The 22,182-nt window shown below is 34.9% G+C and overlaps 1 protein-coding gene across 1 annotated transcript in view; it reads left to right on the top strand.

Annotated features, from left to right (window-relative positions):
- The window catches only part of DACH1 (dachshund family transcription factor 1), a 336,491-nt gene that overhangs the window by 178,587 nt on the left and 135,722 nt on the right, over positions 1-22,182 (top strand). Inside the window, exon 7 of the mRNA XM_010003510.1 lies at positions 21,976-22,137. Coding sequence (XP_010001812.1) covers positions 21,976-22,137 — 162 coding nt within the window. The remainder of the gene's footprint in view (positions 1-21,975; positions 22,138-22,182) is intronic.

Genomic DNA, 22,182 nt, shown 5'->3' with positions numbered 1-22,182 from the left:
AATGTGCATAAAATGGAATTAAATGGAATAGACTAGACTAGACTAGACTAGAATATTTCCTTTGGAAGGGACCTACATTGGTAGTCTAGTCCAACTGCCTGACCACTTCAGGGTGGATGAAGAATTAAAACATGTTAAATTACTACATTTTGCAAAATTAATAGTTTCACTGTAGACACCCTAACGCTGTTGCTTCAAGCTCGATAAAATTATTAATTCCCTTATTCTTAGTATGTTGAGCAGCCATGAATCCTTTATCTCACCAGCCTGGTTAGTCTAGTAGATCCGAGAGGAATGCCATTAGGCAACGTTCTTTAAAGAAAAAAGTGAGAAACTAAACACTGATATATATTTATCTATCAATTGCAAATGAAAAGGCATTTCCAGTGCTAACACTGCTCGTTATTTCTCTAGGGTGCATCTCATGCCCATTTTGCCAAAGGTCTGAAGCAAATGCGGACTTGAGTTCTTGCCCCTTTTTTCTCAACTTCCTCCTGTTTCTCAGCAGCTTCTGGGAAATTTTTCAGACAACATAATAGTTCTGAATTGCAATGTTTTTCTTTCCTATACTGCATATAACTTCTAGAAAAAACATCATTGCCTGAGAAAAGGGCTACTTGATGAGAAATCTTTGGCTTTGTGTAAGTGCCAAAAAACCCCTCAAACAACATATAAAGACTATTTTGACAAATACATCTTCTCATGCTGCCTTTTCATGGAGTGTCTGCAATAACAAATTGTTGAAAAAATACCTGCTAAATGAAAAGTCAGTATTTCATCCTAGCATGAAAATATTATTTGTAGTGGACAGGATCAAGGTAACTGTTCGCAGAACCTATCCCATTAAAGATCACCCATAAAGAGAATTTTCACAGTTCTTTTAGAATTGTTATTACAATTAAAACTTTGCCATTTTTTTCTTACATAGTTTTTCTTCTTAATATAAGTTTCCCATCTGATTTATAGAGCTGGAATTCTGTAATTTTCACTACCATGCACAGTGGGCATCTTTGATCATGAGGCTTCCAGGATCCTAGTTCACTTCACGTTTTGCTGTTTCTATCTAATTTTTTTCATGTGAAATATTCTAGGTAAGAGCACTTTATTTAGAGAGCAAGAGAGGGAGTGTGCCAACGAGAACAGAGCTTTCTGGGCACAGATGTTAAAACAATTTCAGTCTGCCCTGAAAGGCAGAAACAGGGTAAACACTTGGTAGATTTTCTTGAGTTCTTTTCAGAGTTGGAAGTAGTTTCGGATGCTTAAAGAGGGTCGAATTAAGAGCATATTTAAAATACAAAAGAGATCACTCATTGTCAGCTTGGGTGCATCACTATTATAACATGACAAAAGAACTTCCTTTCTTGAGTTAGTACCTCTGTGTGGTGTATGTACCATGTGAACATGCTAATTCAGATATCTCAGTACTATGCTCCACTAAATGAAATAAATAGGCCTGTAATCATCGGTGATTATCATCTCTTTAAGTTTATTCAAGTGAAGAGAACTACATCTTTCTGAGCATGTTTGAGATTCTCTGTATACTCGGATGGATTAATATTTTCAAGTTTTTCTATACAGAAAAAAAAAAAAAAAAGCACAACAGTAGATGCTATTTTTTTATGAAAGTGGCTTGAACACTTGCTGATGTCTGACTCTACTTTTGGGACCAAATACTGAATGTCTTATTTGGTAGACTTATTACTGCTAACATTGATAGTGCTGATGTTGGGCAGATTTTATCAGTAATCTAGCTGGGAAGGAACTCTATCCAGTAGACACTTTGTGTTCTTTAGCAATATGTACTCTGACATTAAATCTAGTTTTTTTGTTGGAAGGTTAATGTTTATATTGTCAAATCAGTTTGCCTCCCTAATTTGATTTTAATAGGAAGTGGAACAAGGAGAATAAGAAGCCAAACACAAACACAACTTGGCAAAATATTTCACAGAAGCTATATAGAAGGAAAGAGAACTAATAGAATTTTAAGTTAATTTTATTCTGTCTTGTTTTGTGTAAAAAGACATTCAAAGAGAGAGAGAAAGAGAGAAAGAGAAACAGAGAGAGACAGAGAGAGAAAGGAAAGAGAGAAAAAGAGAAAGAGAAACAGACAGAGAGAAAAGAAAGAGAGAGAGAGAAGGAAAAGAAAGAAAGAAAGAAAGAAAGAAAGAAAGAAAGAAAGAAAGAAAGAAAGAAAGAAAGAAGAAAGAAAGAAAGAAAGAAAGAAAGAAAGAAAGAAAGAAAGAAAGAAAGAAAGAAAGAAAGAAAGAAAGAGAAAATTGTCTTTTTGAAAGTATATGAAGTATGTATACTTTTGCAGTGTACTTTGTTGAGATTTTCGTGTCTGAAGTGTGTTGAAGTTGTGTAAAGGAGGTTTTTTTAATCAAGTACGTTTAACGGATGTTGAGATAATTTTATGGTAGCTCTTTAGGAGCATAGAAGTAATTTTAAAGGAAATGTATGCCTGGAAATAGAATTCCAAAGGAATACATTTATTACATTTCCTTAGAATGGCAAGCACACGGGTAATTATTTTCACTATATGAGGAAAAAAAATAATAATTTCCCTAGTTTTACCCACGTAACTAGTTAGCTATCAAGGAGGGGATTCATCTCCCAGAGGTTAATGTCTGAAGTGTAGCTGTTGACACCTTAGCAAGTAATTTCCTTTCATAGCCGGTGGAAAGCAGCAGACATCTCTGGAGAGTGATGCATCTCAGTATAAGATAAACTACACAAATCAACCTGTGGAGATGTCTGTGTCTCTTTGTTGACTACAGGAAACCTAGATGGACAGTTTGGACTGCATGCTGAAATTTTAGAAGGTTAATGTTAAATTGGGTGACTGAAGCTGTCAGTGTGGGTAAAATACTTTTAGAAGTGTGGATACGGAACTATGTCTATTCTGTGTCCATTAGATGAATCTGTGGAAATGATCAGTATGTTTAAAGTATTTGAAGAAGCTTAGGATGTTCATGGCATAGTAATAAAAAGAAATAAGAACATTTCTATTTTATCATTTGCACAAAATGTATATCACAAACATGCAATGTAGCAGGGAGTCAAATCACTGAAACTTGTGATAACACTCTGGATTCACTGTGAATTCTCTTTGTTACTGGATTCTGGTGTCTGAGTTCATGGCTTAAGGTGCATACTTTAAAGTGCAGTTTAGACTGATAAATCTTCTTCTGTGATAAGGAATTATTATTTTATTTAAGCAACTAAAGATATGGTATTTCTTGATGTTAATGCCAATAGAATCGCTAGTTTTAGTTTTAGCGTAAAAGTTCTCCAGTGCTGTAAACAAGGATAAATTAGCACAAATATTTTTCTTATTTAGAATGTTCCAGTGAACTAATACTAATATTACCAGAGTTTTCTGGAGTAGGCTTACGACTGTCATCCTGCTCCCTGCAATTTACTAAGACTATAATGCCAGAATCTTTTAGAATGTATGTCTCCAATGAGCAAGTAACTCTACACTGTTCCCTCTAAAAGATATACAGTATTCTAAAAATAGCAAAAAATCCCAAATACTTTATTTTTAAAGTCTGAATCAGCAGTAAGTGAACTTGGAAATGCAGCTGTCCAAACTGGTCAGTGCTCAATTTCCCATTCCCTTGCTAATTGTGGTAGTTCCTCCTTAAAAAATTATCTTTAAATATCATGTTTGGCACAATGTCTGTTTTTTTCAGTGCTCTGTGGAAGGACTTTAATCTCAAAATACATAATGTCCTGCAGTAATTTTCAGCATCTTGAAACACGGGGAAAATCAGAAATATTTATGAAGTTCAGATGTGTCTGAGCTCTTCAATCTGTAGTAGTTGTCCACATCTAGTTTTATTTATTAAATATAGATGTAGTTTTTCATGGCACTATTGGAAAGAAAATGCTGATATGCCTGATGTCCAGATATATGTCTAAAAGGATGAACATTCGGCCTGAATTGAAAAACTGTACACCTTAATTATATTAAAAGTTTATTGTTCTTTTGTTTTTATAATCCTTATTTTTTTCCACAGACACCAGACTAAATTTGTCTGCATATCTATTAAAGGGAAAATTTATATTATTTTTTGTGTTAATAAGGGTGTACCTTATAATCCTTTTAAAAATTCACATCTAGATGGTCACTTCCTAGACTACAGATTGCTTTTATTTTATTTTATCAGTGTTTTGAGTCTCCTAGTCCATATTTGCTTACTGTGTTTCAGGAGGGAATCAAATGGGTTTTGTGGTACATTAATGTTTTATGCAATATTCCATAGAGAACATTAAATAAAAATAAAAGAAAAAGGTTGACCTCTACCACTTACACCCATTTCTTATGTCAAACTGGGAGATGTTGAAAGCCCTATATGGTCGTAACCCTTCTATCTAACTGTGACCCTCCTTAACATTAAGCAGGTGACTCGATTAGACATAAATCAGGCATAAAATGCCCTGCATGAGGCAGCACAGTGAATCAAGCAAATTATCAAATGGCAAAACTCATTCTGTGCTCTGGGCAATGTAAGCTGCCAGCACTTATACATCAAAACTTCACTCAATGTAAGATTGATTTTATTTTATTTTGTTTATTTTAATTCCCTACAGCAAGCTGTGTTAGTTGTGTAAAACGCTGTCTGCATCATTGCGTTCCTAAGAAATGCTTTTCTCGTTTAGCAAAGGCCGATCACAATCTTAAGCAACCTATCTAACCTATCTTAAGCAATTTATCAAAGACCAGAGATGCTGCACTTTGTAGTGGGTTCTCATGGAGCTGATATTTTCTGCAGTAATACTCGAACTTCAGCTTCTGTGATTGTATAGATTTTTTTCTGTTTGTTTCTGTGTATACACATACTATCAACTTTATAAAAAATATGAGCACCAAAGGGATAATGTTATAAAATGGAATCGCCAGTAGCCATTGAAGATATTTTCCAGTTTAAGTAAAGATGCTGGGATTAAAGTGTGTAAGTCCAATCTTAAGGCAAGAATGAATTTTTATGTAAGATGATACATGTCTTCCTTTCACAGTTGCTTTTTATGCTGCCTTAAAACATGTCAAAATAATCCCCAGCAGAGGAGCCTAAAAGGAATGTCATCTCTGTGGTTATGTAAATCGAATTGAGTGCTTTACAGCAGGTTTAAGATTTTTATAACTCAGGAGTTGTTAACAGCCAGCTGGTTTGTATCTGTTTTTTATGGTTATTCTTGTCATAGGCAGCCTCCACAATTTTTAATTATATTTTATGGTATGTGTTTTCCCTCCTCTTGAATCCCACAGCAACTCTTTGCTTCAAAAGATATTTTCCACTGGGAAGAGAAGAAGTATTGCTTTGGGACTCCATCATTAGAAATACTGTTGTATAATTACCTCCTGGTAACAACAGTGGAGTGTGAATCTCCATCGCAGATCTGTAACTTGCTATGCCAGGGTGGAAATCTGTAGTATTCTGCATACCTGGTTAGGATATGATGCCTGCAGCCCTTAGCTCAGAGTATTGTCTTCTGTTTTTAAAGAACTGATTTACAGTTTTTATTGCAGTCACAATGCAAATTCCTCTTTGCTTCACACTTCAGGTTTGCATACAAGATGTGCAGATTTGATCACATTCCATGTTCTGGACCACCACTCACTTTGTAACATATGGTTGTCAAAAATGCCTTATTTTTTGTTTATTTTAGTGACTGCTACAATGATACTGGACAAACGTAATATTTTAAGAGTTTTCATAGCAATGTAATTTCAAGACTATAGTCTTGACTCCCATCTGGAATAGAATTAATTTAAAAGATACAGAAGAGCACTTTTCTCTGTCTGAAAATAAAATGCCGTGCCTGAAAGCCTGAAAAGTCAATGCCTGATTTTTTGTTAGACTTGACGAAGTCATGAAATATTTAGGTTTATATGACTGTGAAGACGTTACTGGAAACTATGCATTCTTGAATGTTTTACAGCATTCTGTGAGTGTCCTCCCTCTGTGGAAGGAAATGGACCTCTCTCTAATTGTCCCTAATGGTAGATCCTCCTATTGCAACACCTCCCCTCCATGCAGATGTAATGATGTAAGAGCGAGAGTCTTAAATAATTGATCATATGGAGAAAGCTGTTTGTAACATGGTTAAAAGACTGGTAAGCTTGACAACTGTAAGCCTTTTTTTAGGTAAGGTTGAGAAAATTAACACTTGTTTTTAGTTACAGTCTAAAATAGTTACAGTCAATCTCACTTGAAAAGCTGCTTTTGAAAGTGTAAGTGAAATAATTTATGCTTTTGTGTTCTATTCCAAGAATTGATTTGTGTAATCCAGTTTCATTATTTTAACAGACTGAAATCAATAGAAGTATTATCATCATACCTAATATATTCCGACATTATGACTCTATAGATCTTCTTGTATTACACAATATTATATTTAAATTTGAATGTTAAGTGTTTATTCTGACCCACTTACGGTCTAATGCCTAATGTCAGCAGCTTCTGAACTACAAATTCAAATATCTCTCTACTGCATTGGATTTATATTAATTTCTAGAGCTGTACAGGAGTGTACCCTGTAACTTAACAAAATGCTTAGTATCAGAATTAGTTTATTTGGTAGAATTTTCTTTTTTTAATATAATTCAGTATGAAATTTGAGCACCCTCAAAACAGTTACCTTTGAAACTGCAAGGTTGCTAAAAGCAAAGTTTCAATATTAGTTAAAATATACTGATCTTGCAAAAATACATTTTGGAGATTTTATCTTAATATTTTAAAATTATTTAAAATATAATCGTATTTGATAAAGTTAAGAATTCATAGGAAAACAGAAAGTGCAACTAATAGTAACAAGCACAAAAATAAAGAAGATACTGCTTCCAAATGCATAAGACAGGGGTACTATCACTGCAGACATGATACAATAGCATGTGCTGAAACTGCAAGATACATATTATTTTAAAACCCCACACATTATAAGTACATAGTTACATAGTGTATTATTCTAAAAAACACAACATAAAACCACCAAATAACCTGCTGCTATACTTCATGGCTACACCTCTCATCCCAGTCAGAGTTGCCTGTATTTGCTAACCATGACCCACTAAATTAATCATAATTTCTTTCTTCTTCAGGGCTGTTGAGGATAGTGTGTGCTGCTTAATGATAATTATTTGTTCAGGATTCCAGAATATATCTACAGATTACACATTGGAAACTAAAACTAATATATTGAATTTTTTAATTATTTCTTGTAGCCATATTTTAACTATATGAAATTGAAATAATTCTGTCGATAAAAAACTCTCCTCTAAGGCAATAGCAAACCTACCCTAAAGTGTGTGTTTGGCTACCAGTGAAGCTTTAAAAAATGGAAAGATACTGCAGATTTCAATGAGGCAGTAATATTTTAAAGACAATATTATTTGGGTGTTACTGTGTGGTCTGCAGTTCTGGAACTGCTTGGAACAATTCATTTGAACAAATAAAAATAGATTTCTGATTTAATTAGAGATAGTTTTTATAGTAATCAGATATTATACAGAAAGGTATTTTAGAGGGACAAAGTCAGTGCCAAGATCAACCAAACCAATCAATCTGGAAAAACACAGCAGAAACAGAAAAGGCTGTTATTCACATGAGGCTTCAATGCATTACTTTATGCTAGATAGATCTTTACATGAGAATTTTGCCCAACTTTAATACTTCTCTGTTTAAAACAAACATTAATTTTCTCTTTTTTTGATGTGTACACGTAATTTCAGATTAGAAAGAAAGCTGAAAATGGAACTTTTATGAAATATGTTCTAAACTCTAAGGGAATGTAGAGGTAAAGAATGATGTATTTTCCTATTATATCTTTGAACAGGTAACCTGCTGTAGTAGTTATCAAATATACACCTGTTTTTTTCCTGTCCGTAAAGGATGGAAATATTATTAAATGATAATTCTGTTCCTTTTCAGGCCATTTTTAAAAATATCTGGTATCTTTATGGTGCGATTAGATTAGAAGTATATTTTTTAATTCTTAATATCCTGTTTTTCAGAATATGACTTCCTGTACAGTCAACAAAAAAATAACTAGCCATATTTTACAAACATAAGGAAAAATCATTATTTTCCTTGCTATTATTGTCACTGATTTAGGAACAGTACATTTCACATTTAACTAGCCCAGGTAATAACAGAAGGTTGGGGATTAAAAAAAATAATTTTATTTTCATAAAGTCCTAAGTAGCTTTCAGGGAATTAAGATTTTTTTGACAAATCATCATAAATATAGACTTTAATATATATATATATTTAAAAATTGCTAAACCCTTCATCTTATTCCCTCCCTGCCTCAAAATTTCAATTGATCATGTAATAACTTGAATTTCAAATCAGTAAAAAATCTTGTGTCTGTTAAATTGTGGTGGTTTTAAGAAAAAAAAATCCAGCTAAACTAACAGTAATCCTAAGTGTTTATTTCCTGTTCTTCGTTAATGCCTCCTGGGCTCAAAAATGTTTTTGACCTTTTAAGGTGCATAGTAAATCTGAAAGCAATGCTTCACTTTCATAGTTCCTTTGTGGATTTTTACCCAGGTACACTTCACACTGAACTACTGCCCTAGCTTCTTAGGCAAGTTTTCTTTGCATTTTATGGACTTTGTTTGACTATACAGGTTTAGAACCAAGGCTGATAACAATATTAATACATGCGCAGCACTTTATTTTTACAGCTTTGTACAATTCTTGGTGGGTTTATATTAATAATCCTTCTGTAATGTAAGGAAGTATTATCTCCATGTAATAGGTAGATAGGAATAAAATTAAGATGTAGATTAATCTGATACCTTCTGGTAATATCAGAATTAAAATTCAAGAGCCTCTAATTTCAGCTTCTTTTGTTAGAACAATCATATTTTTAACTAAAAGGGTGAACTGTTTCAGAAGCAATTCTGGTATTATACAGATATTTTCTTTTAGCGTCTCTTTTCACGTTCTTCTTTACACACTAAGGATTTCTGTGGAAGGGGTGCTTGGCACGTGGTTATGCTGAGGTCTTGTAGGTGTGGAGTAATGGTCTGTTTGGATTTAATTTACAACTAACTGATTATAAATCATCAGAAAATGGCAGACAGGAAAATCAGACAGGCCATCAGCTGTCTAACCAAGTGCCTGACCTAGGGGCATCTCTAAGGCTGCCAAAATAACTGTTTATAGAATCTGTCAAAAGCCAAATCCTAGTGCTAGGGAAAAAAAAAAACCCACACAAAAAAAACTTCTGTAATTTTGCATCTGGGCGTTTTGTATGAACACACTGGATGAGAAAAAGAAAGTAAATACATGGTGAAGTATTTTGTGCTAATGCATCCTGCAGATATTGCTTCTGTTAACACTTGTGTTAAACACTTGATGCTAGTAGAGGGCTGATCTGGGGAGAGAGCACAGGGGTAGCAGCTTTGAATTGGACTAAAATTTAAATTTTTGGTGCTTATGTGGTAGCTTGTAATAAAAAAGTTGGCTAAGATATGTTTTTGTGAAAAGGGTAAGATTAAGGCAAGCTGATGCTGTAACTGGATGCAAAATACATTTTGTCTGTTGATAGTTGATATGTCCTAGAATGGTTTTGGTTGGAAGGGACCTTTAAAAATCATCTAGTCCATCCTCTCTGCCATAGGCAGGGACATCTTTCATTAGGTCAAGTTGCTCAAAGTCTGCAAGGAAGGGGCATCCACAGCTTCTCTGGGCAACCTGTTCCAGTGTCTCACCACTCTCATTGTAAAGAATCTCTTCCTTATACAATCTAAGCCTACCCTCTTTCAGTTTAAAACTGTTGCTTCTTGTATCATTTTTGTGGCCCTCCTCTGGACCTGCTCTAATATGTCTTGGTCTGTCTCGTGCTGGGGAATCCAGAGCTGAACACAGTACTCCAGGTGCTCACACAAATGGAGCAGAGGGGCAGAATCGCCCCCCTTGATGTGCTGGCCACACTTCTTTTGATGCAGCCCAGGACATGGTTAGCTTTCTGCTGTTGCGTTAGTTAGGTGTAGATGTGTCAACAAACCTTTCATTTAGGAGATCGGAAATCCATCCAAAATACCTGTATACTACCAACATCATAGGAGGCAATCTTTTTTCCATGCACTGAAGCCATTTTATAACTAGTTTTGTATTTAATTTTCTTTCATAAAAGGAATATCAATCACTTATGCTTGAATGGTAGCAGTTTCCAATGAAAGCAGAACGTTTCACTAAATTTCACAGAAGTTTTCCTGCAATGTAAGCTTTCTTACAACAAACGTGAGAATGGAAAAAAACTATTGTAAATATTTTTCTTCACAGACATGGTCAGTTGAGACAATGCTTTAATGCCACTTTTGAAATGTATTTTCTGTATTTGAGAAGGGTATAGTGTCAACAGCAAAGTGAGAAAAATTTTAATATAAATGCATGTACACTCTTCACAATTGATCATGATACTATTTTGTGCATATATGAAGGTCTCCACAGATGAGATGGCATCTCTATTAAATATTGTTCCTGGAGGAACAGAATCATGTTGATTCATATGCCTCTATTATATGAAACCTCACTGGATACCACCCATTGGTTAGCATGCAGCTTAGAAAAGCACAGTTCTCTTGTGACCTGTTATTGCCATTGAAAATCTGTTTTAATAGATGAAAGAGCTACTCTTTTTCAAGCTTGTCAAAGAAATACAGCATGTGACTAATATGTCCAATTATAGAACAGAACAAACAAAGAGAATGCTACAAATGTCAAATAAATTTACTGAACTAGTGGCAGAAAAACAATCCTTAATTTTATGGGCTGTAAGTGTATTACAAAATTAAATTCAAGAATGGATCTGTGTCTTTTTAAAAAGTAATTCCCGTGTTTCCAAAACTGAGCATGTTTTTTAACATGTCTTAACTACTGATTAATAATTCAATTTTAAAGAAACTCAACCATTCAGTGTATGGAATTGCAAACAAACCAGTAATTTCCCCTTGATTCATCTGAAATTTATGCATGCCAAGAATACTTGGAGTTCTGTATGTTAGCAATCCACGTGGCATGTTTCAGAGCTCATGTGTTCTTCAGTTCACTTTAGAAAGTGACCACCAAACTCAATGGGCTGTGTAGCAACAAATGCTGTAAATGATGATCAACGAGTGTGACTTGAAATCTTACTAGCCATCTGTATGGCTTCCAAAATTACTTCAAGTAAACTTTAGTATCGAATTGTTGGGATGTGCATGTTGTTCTGATATCTGGGATAAAGCAATACTAAAAATTCTGGTCCATTTTCCAAATGATTCACATGGAAAATCTTAGTCTAGAAGCTATAGTATTGAAAAACAGTAATGTCTAGAAAATACCAAATAAATGCATGTGCACTACTTACCAGAAACTGGCAATGCATATTTTAATTTGAAAAAATTAATGACATTATCTTCATGTGCTTCATCTCCAGTATTGATACTCTCATCCTCAGTACTGAGATTTCATCCTGCATTTTGTTGAAGTCAGGTTACTAGTGATTGGGATAAAAATGTGAACTGTTATCTAGGTACTATTTAATTTTTTTTGTCTATTATTTTTATTACTCACTTTGTGCTGAATGTGCAGTCTTGCCAGTGAATGTCAGAGAAGTCTGAATCTTGGAATTTAGAAATAATAAGGAAGGTCATAACCTAGAGGAAAGAGAAATTATAAAATGTATGTTCCATCTCAGTGTTGCACAAATGTTGACAAGATGTAGGGAAGTGATTCCCAGTAACAGATAGATTTATGAAAATCCTAATCTGTTGGTAGCCTGTTCATTAGTGGCTGAATACAAGATTAATTAAATAATCTTCTGAAAATTAGAATCTAGTTCTCCCTACAAAGTAAGGAATCTGTGGAATACAGTTATGAGAATATTTTGTCTGTTGATTGATGCCACTAACCTGAGAGGAACATGGTAACATAACATTTTGTTTTCTCCAAAGTCTTTTTAGCAACGTACATATAATATCTCAATTATATATGGTATCATGAGGATTTCTTGGGGTTCTGCCAAAGACAATCTTGGGACCCTCATGCTTAAATGTTCAGTGAGCTTTGAATATTTGTCAATAACAAGGTAGACAGCGGTACCAGTCAGCTCTTGATTTCAGTGATTATGCCTTTTGGAAGCATGTGTAATCACTTACGTAAATCTGAATTTACAAAAGGCTGCAGTTTTTCATAATATATGCTGCAATTACTTTGATATGTTAGGGACCGTATAGAAGTTATTGCATGTTTGTATTTGTGTTATAACCAAATGCAAAAACTATGTATGTATTATAAATGACAAGTTTTCCCGTTTAACATTATTAACAGTCTTCAGATGTTTACTTTTTCAGTATTGTGCAACTGTGAGATACAAAATAAAAGTATTTAGATATGTCACTCTGTGGTAAGTCCCTTGATTTGGGGCCATAATTTGGTGATGCTTTGACTGAGCATTGGGACAAGACGAAAATGCACACCTCACATTTCCATGCCACAGTTTGTAACACAAAGAGATTATGAGTCCCTTCAAATGTAAGATGCCACCAGGGCGTGATTTGTCTAGTTCAGCACTCAGGGTGCTGCCTGTGGAATTCAGGGTCCTGTTAACCGATGCAACAAGTAAAACACACAGGTGTGAGAGTGCTGCCTAAGAATTGCCTGTCTTTTCATCTGAGGGCAGGACTATGCAGTGTTCCCTCGAAGTCATTATCACAGCTACTTTGAACAGTATCACAGTCCTGCATCGCAGTACAATACTCTGCTATCACTGTGCTGTAATAGTACATTTAGCCCCCTGCCTTGCCTCTGGCACAGCATAATGCATAATGGATCTGACAAAACTTAAAAAAGAGAAGAAGAAAAAAAAAGAAAAAAAGAAAAAAAAAAAAAAAGAGCCCCAAAGCCACAGTGCAGCTCTTGAAGTTAAAACACTTCAAGTGAACAGAGTGATGGAGGAGGAAAGAGGAGTCTTCTGACCCTTACAGGTGAATTCTGTACATTTGAAACATGAAAGTTTTTTTTACTCGACTTGATGCATTAAAAAAATGACATATATGCCTTGAAATAACCAATGGATTTCTGGATTTTTTTCCCAGCATTATATTGACTTCTGTCATTATAATGCTTGGTGCAGCCTGCTTTTCACTCTGCAGATACAGAAAGGCAACCAGAAAAATATTATAGAATTTGTCAGTATATATTTTCATACAAAGGTTTCTATTTCTTTTTTGCAGAGTGGTAAATAATATCTACTTTAAAGTTAACTGTAACAAAGGAGAGTCACAATTATTCTTTACAGATATTTTAAGGTTTATTTATACATGTAGCATATACTTATGTTGTTAATGAGCAATCCTATGAAAACTTTTTTTTAAAATATCTTGAAATGGTAGTTTATACTTCAAAGATCTACTGAAAATACACTGATGAGGAGCTATGATATTTCGTCTTAGTTAAGTTGTTTGAAGCTAAACCCCTGCATTCCTTTCCTTCTCTTCTCATGAGTAGGAATAATGTTGTTTTCATTTTAAAGCCATAAAGGCCACAGATGTTTTGATACCACACTGAGTAAATATCGGTGGGTTGTTTCTTCAGTGTGTGGGCCCAGAGCAAAGAACAGGTCTCTCCTCGGGCCCGTCCATCTCACCAGAAAGCTATGAAAGTTAAAACTGCACCACTGTGATTCACAGCTAAAATCTTGTTTTGTTCTGAACTTGTTCTGTTGCCACAAATACTTACACACATGAATAAGTTAAATTTCACATATACAATCAGGCATTTGAACTATAGTGTGTCTATTGGGAAGAATTCAGCAATGCTGTTTGCAAAGCTGAGCTCGGAAGTTGTAGGGAGACGTACTTCCATGGGGCCATCAGACTTCCTCAACAGTGGTTAGGTCTTAGTTTAATCAAAGAACTGTTTGCCATTACCCTAGAATCTGTGTCAAGCTGTGGATTAGGTTTATAAAAAAAACTACAAAAGCTCCTGCTGGTTGAAAGATTATGAGTATTTAGCTACATTACAGCTGTTACAGGCATGAACACGTCCTTTCAGTATTTTTGAATTGTAGCAGTGTTACAATTAATTAATTGTGTCTGTCTAGTTATAAATTAGACTAAAGTTAAAGGCTAAGGTTTTATTAAGTACTACTGACTTTCTTACTTTTTTTGACTGTATAAGTTAAACTGAAATACACTTTGCTGAACTGAACTCAAAGAATATGTAAATAAAATCCATTGTAGTAAGTCAAACCTAAGAAAGTTAAGAAAATTCCTGGAACACAAATAACTACCAGTAACTGCTATTATGTTAAACCTTTTAATTTCTCATAACAGTGAGAATAGTGTTGTGAGAAAATGAGATAATACACACAAAAAGAAGAAAGGAACTTCTGTTAGCAAAAAGTGCAGGGAAGTTGTTCCTATAATAAGTCATTCTATTAAACAAGAGCCATTATTGCACTCTAGCAATGCAAATGTAAAACAGAAAGTCTGCTAGGAACCAAATACATCATTGTTAGCATAATATATTGTTAGTTTATGTATTTTCCTTTCCCACGTAATTTCTTTTGGGGGAATTTTGTACTATTTGGTTGAAGAGATTATGGATCAAGATTCAACACTTAAGGAAAAGGTTTTTTGTTTTGGTTTGGTTTTATATTGTTCAAAGCTGACCTCTGCTTTTTAAAAGGCTTGATCTGCACTTTTTCATCTGTTTAGAAGCATACATTTTTGGTTAAGAAATTGAAGACAATCTCTTTGTCTTTCTCCTAAGCTGGGGAGGTTGAGATAAAAAAGAATGCTTGCTTTAAAAGTCACACATGGCTGTAATTTAAGAATTTTTTTTACCTCATTGTCCATAACAGTTGAAAGAAACCTTCAATGAAAGTTTATTAACTAGGCCAATGCCTGAGGCAATAAAGGTTCATTTATTACCAGTTTCTTGGCTGTTTTTCTTCTTCTATTTTTCTGTTAAACTCATAGTGTAAGATAATACTTCACAAAATTAAACCTTTGACCTTCTGTGGAGTTAAGTCGCCTTTGATTAGATAAAGTAACAATTTATGGTCCAGCATGAGGTTGCACATGAAATGAATAATGCAACAGACTGAATGAGAACTGAGAATCTATTGCTTTTGAAAAGATGACTGTTGTTTAAGAAAGAATGTTCTCTCTTAATTGTATTGTAGTGATGCTGTGTGCATTCCAGTAGGATTTTAAACTGTACAATATAGACAGGCAATTACAGAATGTACTTTTTTTAGTTCTGTCACAAATGCACCAAGCCAATAATAAATTCACAGATTACAAAACCCCATTAAGCTGTGACAGTTAGTAATTTGTTGTGGTATTTGAAATGCACTTTCTAATTTCACTTTTTACTCTTCAGTACAAAAGAATAAATCCACAATACAGAGTAACTTCATAGAATCTAAGTCCATCAGTTTCATAAATGGAAAATCTTAGTGATAAAATAATTACACTTACACTTTAAAAACAATTTTTTTGCAACATCATTGAACCTACCAGTACACACAGTTTTAATATTAAGTTTTATTTAATTTGAACAGAACAAATAAAGAGAACAATACTTCCTTCTAGGCCAACATCTGATTTCTGCAACTGTGTTATTAATTGTGGTGACACACTGTAAGTAAAAAGACCTTCAGATTTTAAAATTGCTGTGGAAATGTAGCTCTTTTACTTGTTTGTTTTAAATGCAATACCCAGACCTCAAAATTCATACTGCAACTTAGGAATAGTTACAGGAAAAAGGTCTGATTAGTCTGATGAACAACAGATGGTTTGAGCTTCACATACACTAGTTTTCTCCCAGTGCGAGGCCGGCAATTTCATTTCAGTTGCACCAGTTTAAACCAGATCACGCGTCTGAATTTTCCTAAGTATTCCTTCTTTGACAAGATTTAAAGTGCAAGTAGTTATTTAACTTTTTTTTTTTTTTTTTTTTTTTCAGCATGACTCCTTTAATAATAGCCCTTTTAAAGATGTTAAAAAATTATCTGGATGAATAGTTTATGCTGAACCACACAATTTGAACAGCAAAATACAGCTAGAGGGGCCAGACAAGAATTTCTTTATTATCCCAGGTAATAAGGTGTAATGAAATATTTAGGGTATACCAACATTGCTGTATTTGATTAATCGAGGCATGTTAGCAGAAACAAGGCTTCTGGGTATCTGTGAGATTCCAGGCCTACATTATACATACAGAATGCTGCTAAGAAAACTCAGTATATTTTAATGGAACATTATGGAGTAGTCTGAAGTTCCCCTTCTTGCGATCCGGTCTATGTAATCAGACCTCTGTACTCCTACAGATTGCTTTCCTCTTCTTGTTTTATGTATCACACTATATAAAACACCCATTAGATCCGAGGCTAAGGTTAGGATCCTGTTTCGTTTGAAATAACTGGGCAGCAGGGTAATAAGCTACCAAAAACTTCTATCTGAACTGCTGCAACCCGTGAAACCAGTGCAATAATCTACAGTGATCGGGGTCAAGTCCTAGGAGGTAACCCTGTCTTTCTTTCTCAGGCAGAGTTTTTCACATTTTAGTAGGAATTTTGCCAGTGAGAACCTCAAAATGAAATCTGGAATTAAGTCAAGAAAAGACATTAATTGTTTTCAAGTCAGTACCACTGAAATAAAATATAGGAAAAAGGATTAAGCATTAATTTGAAATAATGAAAGGCATTCTTTCAGAACTTAAGATGAGATTTGGACCTCCTCCCACACAATGAATAAAGCATTTTTGCAGATTGAACTTCCCAGCAAGTAAATGAAATTAAATGTAACACGCTGCTGACAGTTGTATTCTGTTTTTCTGCCTGTTCTGTGATGGCAAAGGTAGAGTATCTTGAAAATATTTGCAAAGAAAAGAGATTGTGAAAATACTTTTACGTATCACTGGATTCTTAATGTACCCATACGTATGTATATGTGTGTATATATGGCATATATAAAGGAAGATAATATATTAAGCAATTTTTTAGTTATTGGAATAACTATTAGGAATTATAGTTACTATTAGGCATGGCTATGTGAAGGAAGTTAAAACTGAGTTAAGAAAAATAAATAGTTTTTAAAGTTGTTCCAGGAACAAGTTTAGACATACAATTAAAAAATGTGCATTTTGAGACATTTTTGAGACTGAAAAATTTACACTTGTAGTTCCCTTTCTGTTTTCCTTCAAAAATAGGGTGTGCTGTAAGCTGCTTGTGCCATCAAAACTGAAAAGTTTTAGGAGCTCTTTTAAGACAGGGAATAGTATTTATTGGAAGGCAGAAACCCTTGATGTGATTTAGTGCTCGCCAGTAATTCACACACATTTTGAAAATCTGCCACGATATATGACAGGTGTCTCAGGCGTTTTGCATTTAAAACAGAATTATTTTCTGAATATGCTGAGTTTTGTCATTGTTTTCTGATTCATTCACTCATCATTCAGTGTTTAGAGACCACACATACTGGGCATACTTCTGGTCTCATTCTCACCCACGAAAGTCTGACTTCAGTAGAGTTGCACGGGTGTAAATTAGACTAGAACTTGGCAGGAGAAAGCTTATGATTATATTTGGCAGAGGCAGCAGGCTGCAACTTTATTAACATAATTAACAGCTACAAACACACCCAACAGGCCAAAGTAATCTAGTGACAGAAGAGAGAAGGTCTTTGTAGGAAAGGATCATTCACGCCTTTTTTTGGTGTTCTGCTTCTTGGTCCTGAGTTCCTACTAAGGCTTGGAGAGCTTTCAATTGAGCTGTAATTCAAATTCATACGGCTCCTACAAGACACCTTGAACAGACTTTTGCTGATGAGTCTATAGGAACTGTCAGCAATACGGAGATTACTTCAGAAGCGTGGTGGTTGAATTGAACTTTTACTTTCTGATGTTTTGCTTTTTGAATTAAATTGTTGGACAAGATTAATTGCACGCAGTAAGAGATTTAAATGAATAGCTTTATAAAGCATTAAAGTTCTAAGTACGTCACATGGGAAAAAAGCTGTAAGGTTTAAATGAATAAATGTATTTAATGCATAAAATGTCTAGGCTAATTTTTTAATTCCTTTACTAACATCTTTTATTGAAAAAATATACTTTATTCATCCATCTTAGTTATACTGCTGTGGTTGTGGTAATTTAATATTCCTGCTCTTCACTAATCTTCTGGTTCAACAGAAGTAAACAATAGCTTTCATAAATTAAAAATACACTCTTCAGAACATGCTTCTAAAGATAAAAAACAAGGCTGTAAACATTTATGACTGAAACAAACTAGATTGTTCAAATACTGCCATGATGTATCATGTATATCAATATGGCACTGATATCAGTTAGAATGCAAACAAGGTTTTAAATGATGTGCCCCTTCATTTCAGCTGGAGAATCCGCTTTACACCATCTGCCTATCAGATGGTTAGGAACCAGGACTGCGTATTAATGCCACATGTTCGATTTTCTTTCCCCTTGTAATGGTTAGATTCATATTGCTAATAGCTGTGCATGAGCACTGTCGATGAAATTTGTGTGACGATGGAGTGATGAGATATTTATAAAGCTGCCTGTCTCACTGCATAATCAGCAGGATTTTTTTTTAGCAGGAAGAATGCCAGACATAAACAACTTATCAATTTCAGAATATTAATGACAACTGCCATTGACTTTCATCCATTGAATATTTTGGCCTGGATACTTTTTAACTGTTCAGATATATATTTTAAAGAATAACAAATATCTAAGTGGCCATTCATTGTGATCCTTATTTCTCTCATTTCAGCTGCCTGTATCAACTTCTGATTGCACTTGAAGATAAAATTTCTGTAGTGTAGAAAAGTGTGCACCTCAGAAATTCATTAGCTACTTGTAAGAGTAAAGTGATACATCAAATAATGTTTAGGTCAAAAGGCTTTTCAACAAATTTTAACAAAATTTACCCAATTAAATACCTAAACCTGAACTTTAAAGTTTAGAATTTTGAAATATACATATAGATACATAGCAGCTTATTCACCTCCTCTGTTTATAATATATTTGACTGCTTTTGCTAGTGAATCAAGTGAGGTAAGTCAGGCCCTCTGCTAAAGAGGAAGCTTTGCCTTGTACAGTGCCACAGTATGCCACAGTGCACCAGTAATTATAATGCAAAAGGCTCTAGTAAAAGGCTCAGCACCTTCCTTACAACTTGCTTTGCTGCCTTGTGGCAGTCAAGGGCTTAGAAAAGGAACACTAAAGCAGAAACTGTGCTGTAGGCTGGAATTGCTGTGAGGAATGGCATTAAGTGGTAATTCAGAGGATTTTTCCTTATATTTCCCCTGCACTTACACCAGTGCTTATATGAGACATGCATTTCAGATTCCTAGAGTTTAAATGAACTGCCAAGGTAATAATTTCAATCATTTATGCAGTCATATGAGAGAAGGAATGAAATTAGTAGTTTAATTTCTGATTATTTTTTTTTAAGTAACATTTATTATCACAAGCCTTATCTTGCAAAAATTGTACCACAGAACTAAGTGATCTGTATTTTAGTTTCCCAGACCCCATCCAGTTATGGCTTCCTCTAGAGGGAAGCATTATGACCTACTTTGGAGAGAAGCACTGAAGTATACTTTCTTGCAAATTTTGTAGCAGAAGAGAGTTTGTATTATAGCAGTTCTGTGACCGGGTCATTACCCCAGTGAGACATAATATTTACAGGTGGGCTCGAAAGCCCAACATCCAATGTCTGTTTAATATGATATTTTTGGAAGCACTTAAAAACTGCTGATCTGGAAGTGCAGTCACAGCCAAAAATTTGAGGCCTGCTGTTGTATTCATTAGTTGTATCGTATTTAACTATTCCTCCAAAGGATTGTTCTTTAAAGATGCTAGTTTTAGCTTGTCAGTGATGTATATTAAAAAAGGAAGTGTAGGTTATTGTATTGTTTAATGAGCACAGGATGCAAACTGAAGTTCAGAGGTGCACCATTGCCTTTTCTGTGGCCTAATTTAGGGACTATAACCAAATTTGTATAATGTATAGCTTCATATCCTTCCTCTAAGGTAAAAATACCATTGGAAGCAATCCATGTTATTGTCAATACCTTCTTAAGTTCAAAATGTGACCAATTAGTAATAGTAGAAGAAGCTAAAATAAAATTAAACCCTTGTATTTATCCACCTTTTGATTTAGTTTTTGGGTTTTGGTACATCTTCTTCTACCTTAAATAGCAGTTTTCTAAGTAATATCGAGCTGCGTATGCAGAATGCAATTATCACTTACTCGCTAATCCTCATTGCACTTGGAGGTGTTAGAAATCAGCCTGTGAGGACAGTCAGGAGGCTGGAAATGTTTGCTAATATTTATGCGGTCATGCGAAGAAATGAGGGAAGGCAACCTTGAGTCAAGCCACAATATATTCAAAGGCACCTCTTTTGCCACCTCATTGCTTTCCCCAGGATGACAGAGATTCCTCATGTCTGTTCACCTTCTGCCTTCTTCCCGCTGGATTTTGCATTCTGTCTGTCCCCATCGCTGGCCGAAAACATGGCAAGAGTGAACTCATTTTCCATTTAAGGAGGCAAGGGAGACAAGAAGAGCCCTTGGATGCAAAGGTGGTAGCAATATTTACCTCAGCAGCCTGGGATTATTTGCTTATTTGGTCTTTCCTGCTAAATTGCCCTCCTCCGATGCTGGGCAGCAGCCTGGGCCCACTAGAATAGGAAGTTGTGCAGTTAATTCCTCTTGAGATCCATAAGACACTTCACACCTCTCCGAGCAGCTGAAAATCAGACAAGCAGGCACCTTTAAACTAATTACACTGAGTTTTTTCAAGTCTTCTCCACAGTCAGGGCAAGCATCTTGATTCAAAATGACTGAGGGTCTATTCTCACAGTGGCATTACAGGCTGAGGACTGAGATTGCATAATTGCCTGAAAGATACCAGGTTTAATGCCTTGTCTTTCATTTCTTGTATTTAATTCTCCTTAATTTCCATCTCTGCTTCTTAGATCAGTCATAGGCAGCTCTCATGAACTTTGACACTGACTCCTCTCTGTCACCACCCAGGCTGGGGCAAAGGGATGTGAGTGGGTAGCAGCAGCCTGGTTTGGGGGTCACGAAAGACTTGTCTTGCCTTGGGGAAGAGGGCAAAAATTTAGGCTTTGATTAAAGACTGTATTTAATTTTGTGTTTTGTGAGGGTTACTGGACTGTTAGAGAAACAGTCCAATTTGTCAAAGAAATTTTCTTGGTTTTGTCCAACATTCTTGTAAATGGCTGGATGGCAGAAATTTGGTTTAGTAGATGAGCTGAGGTTTTCTTGAAGGTAGCTTTGGTTATGAGATTAATTGGGTTTTAATAATTCTTCTTCTCATTGATATACCTTGAGGTTTTGAGAAAGCAAAATAAGTGTTTTACTGATGTTCTGTATTACTAACCTTTTTTGTAAAAATGCTTCCTAGAATGACTACATCCCCTTGCTGCTAGGTGTGAAATGAAAAAGAGATGTTTGAGTTCTTTCATCTGTTAGCAATAAATAGAAATTATAGACCTTTTTTTCTGTTTTCTTTAGCATGGCTAGCATATGAGATCTAAAGGTTTGTTTTTTTTTTTTCTTGATAAGTACAGTTATGTACATGTTCACCTATTAGGAACTGAGCACTTAAGACACTATTTCAAAGCCACGTTAGAATTCTGAAAGCAGGTACTTCTGTCTCCAGTTAGTTATGATTGTGTTGTGAGTTACTAGGAACATAGGTACATAGAGCAGACATACAGAAGTAGTTCTCTCCATAGCATCAGAAACATTTTGCTTGAAAAAGTTGATAAATTTCAAGTCCAACAAGAGGAGCAATACTTTGCAGTGTTCTCCATTCATCGCATATCATGCATAAAGAGAGAGCAACAGTCTTAGTCCCTACAATAATGAAGAATCATAGAATTAAGTATATTAAATTTTGTTCATGCTTCTTTGCAGGCCTGACAGCAGCAGCTGCAGCAGCAGCAGCTGCCACCAATGCTGCCATAGCAGAAGCAATGAAAGTGAAAAAAATTAAATTGGAAGCTATGTCCAACTATCATGCAAATAATAACCAGCATGGAGCGGACTCTGAAAATGGAGATCTGAATTCAAGTGTTGGTAAGTCTCAGACATTGTGTTATTGTATGTCCATAATGCTCTGAT

The sequence above is a fragment of the Chaetura pelagica genome, unplaced genomic scaffold, assembly GCF_000747805.2.
Source record: "Chaetura pelagica isolate M959 unplaced genomic scaffold, ChaPel_1.0 scaffold106, whole genome shotgun sequence".
Taxonomy (NCBI): domain Eukaryota; kingdom Metazoa; phylum Chordata; class Aves; order Apodiformes; family Apodidae; genus Chaetura; species Chaetura pelagica.
The sequence above is the reverse complement of the archived record's forward strand: the minus strand, read 5'-3'. Positions and strand labels throughout refer to the sequence as shown.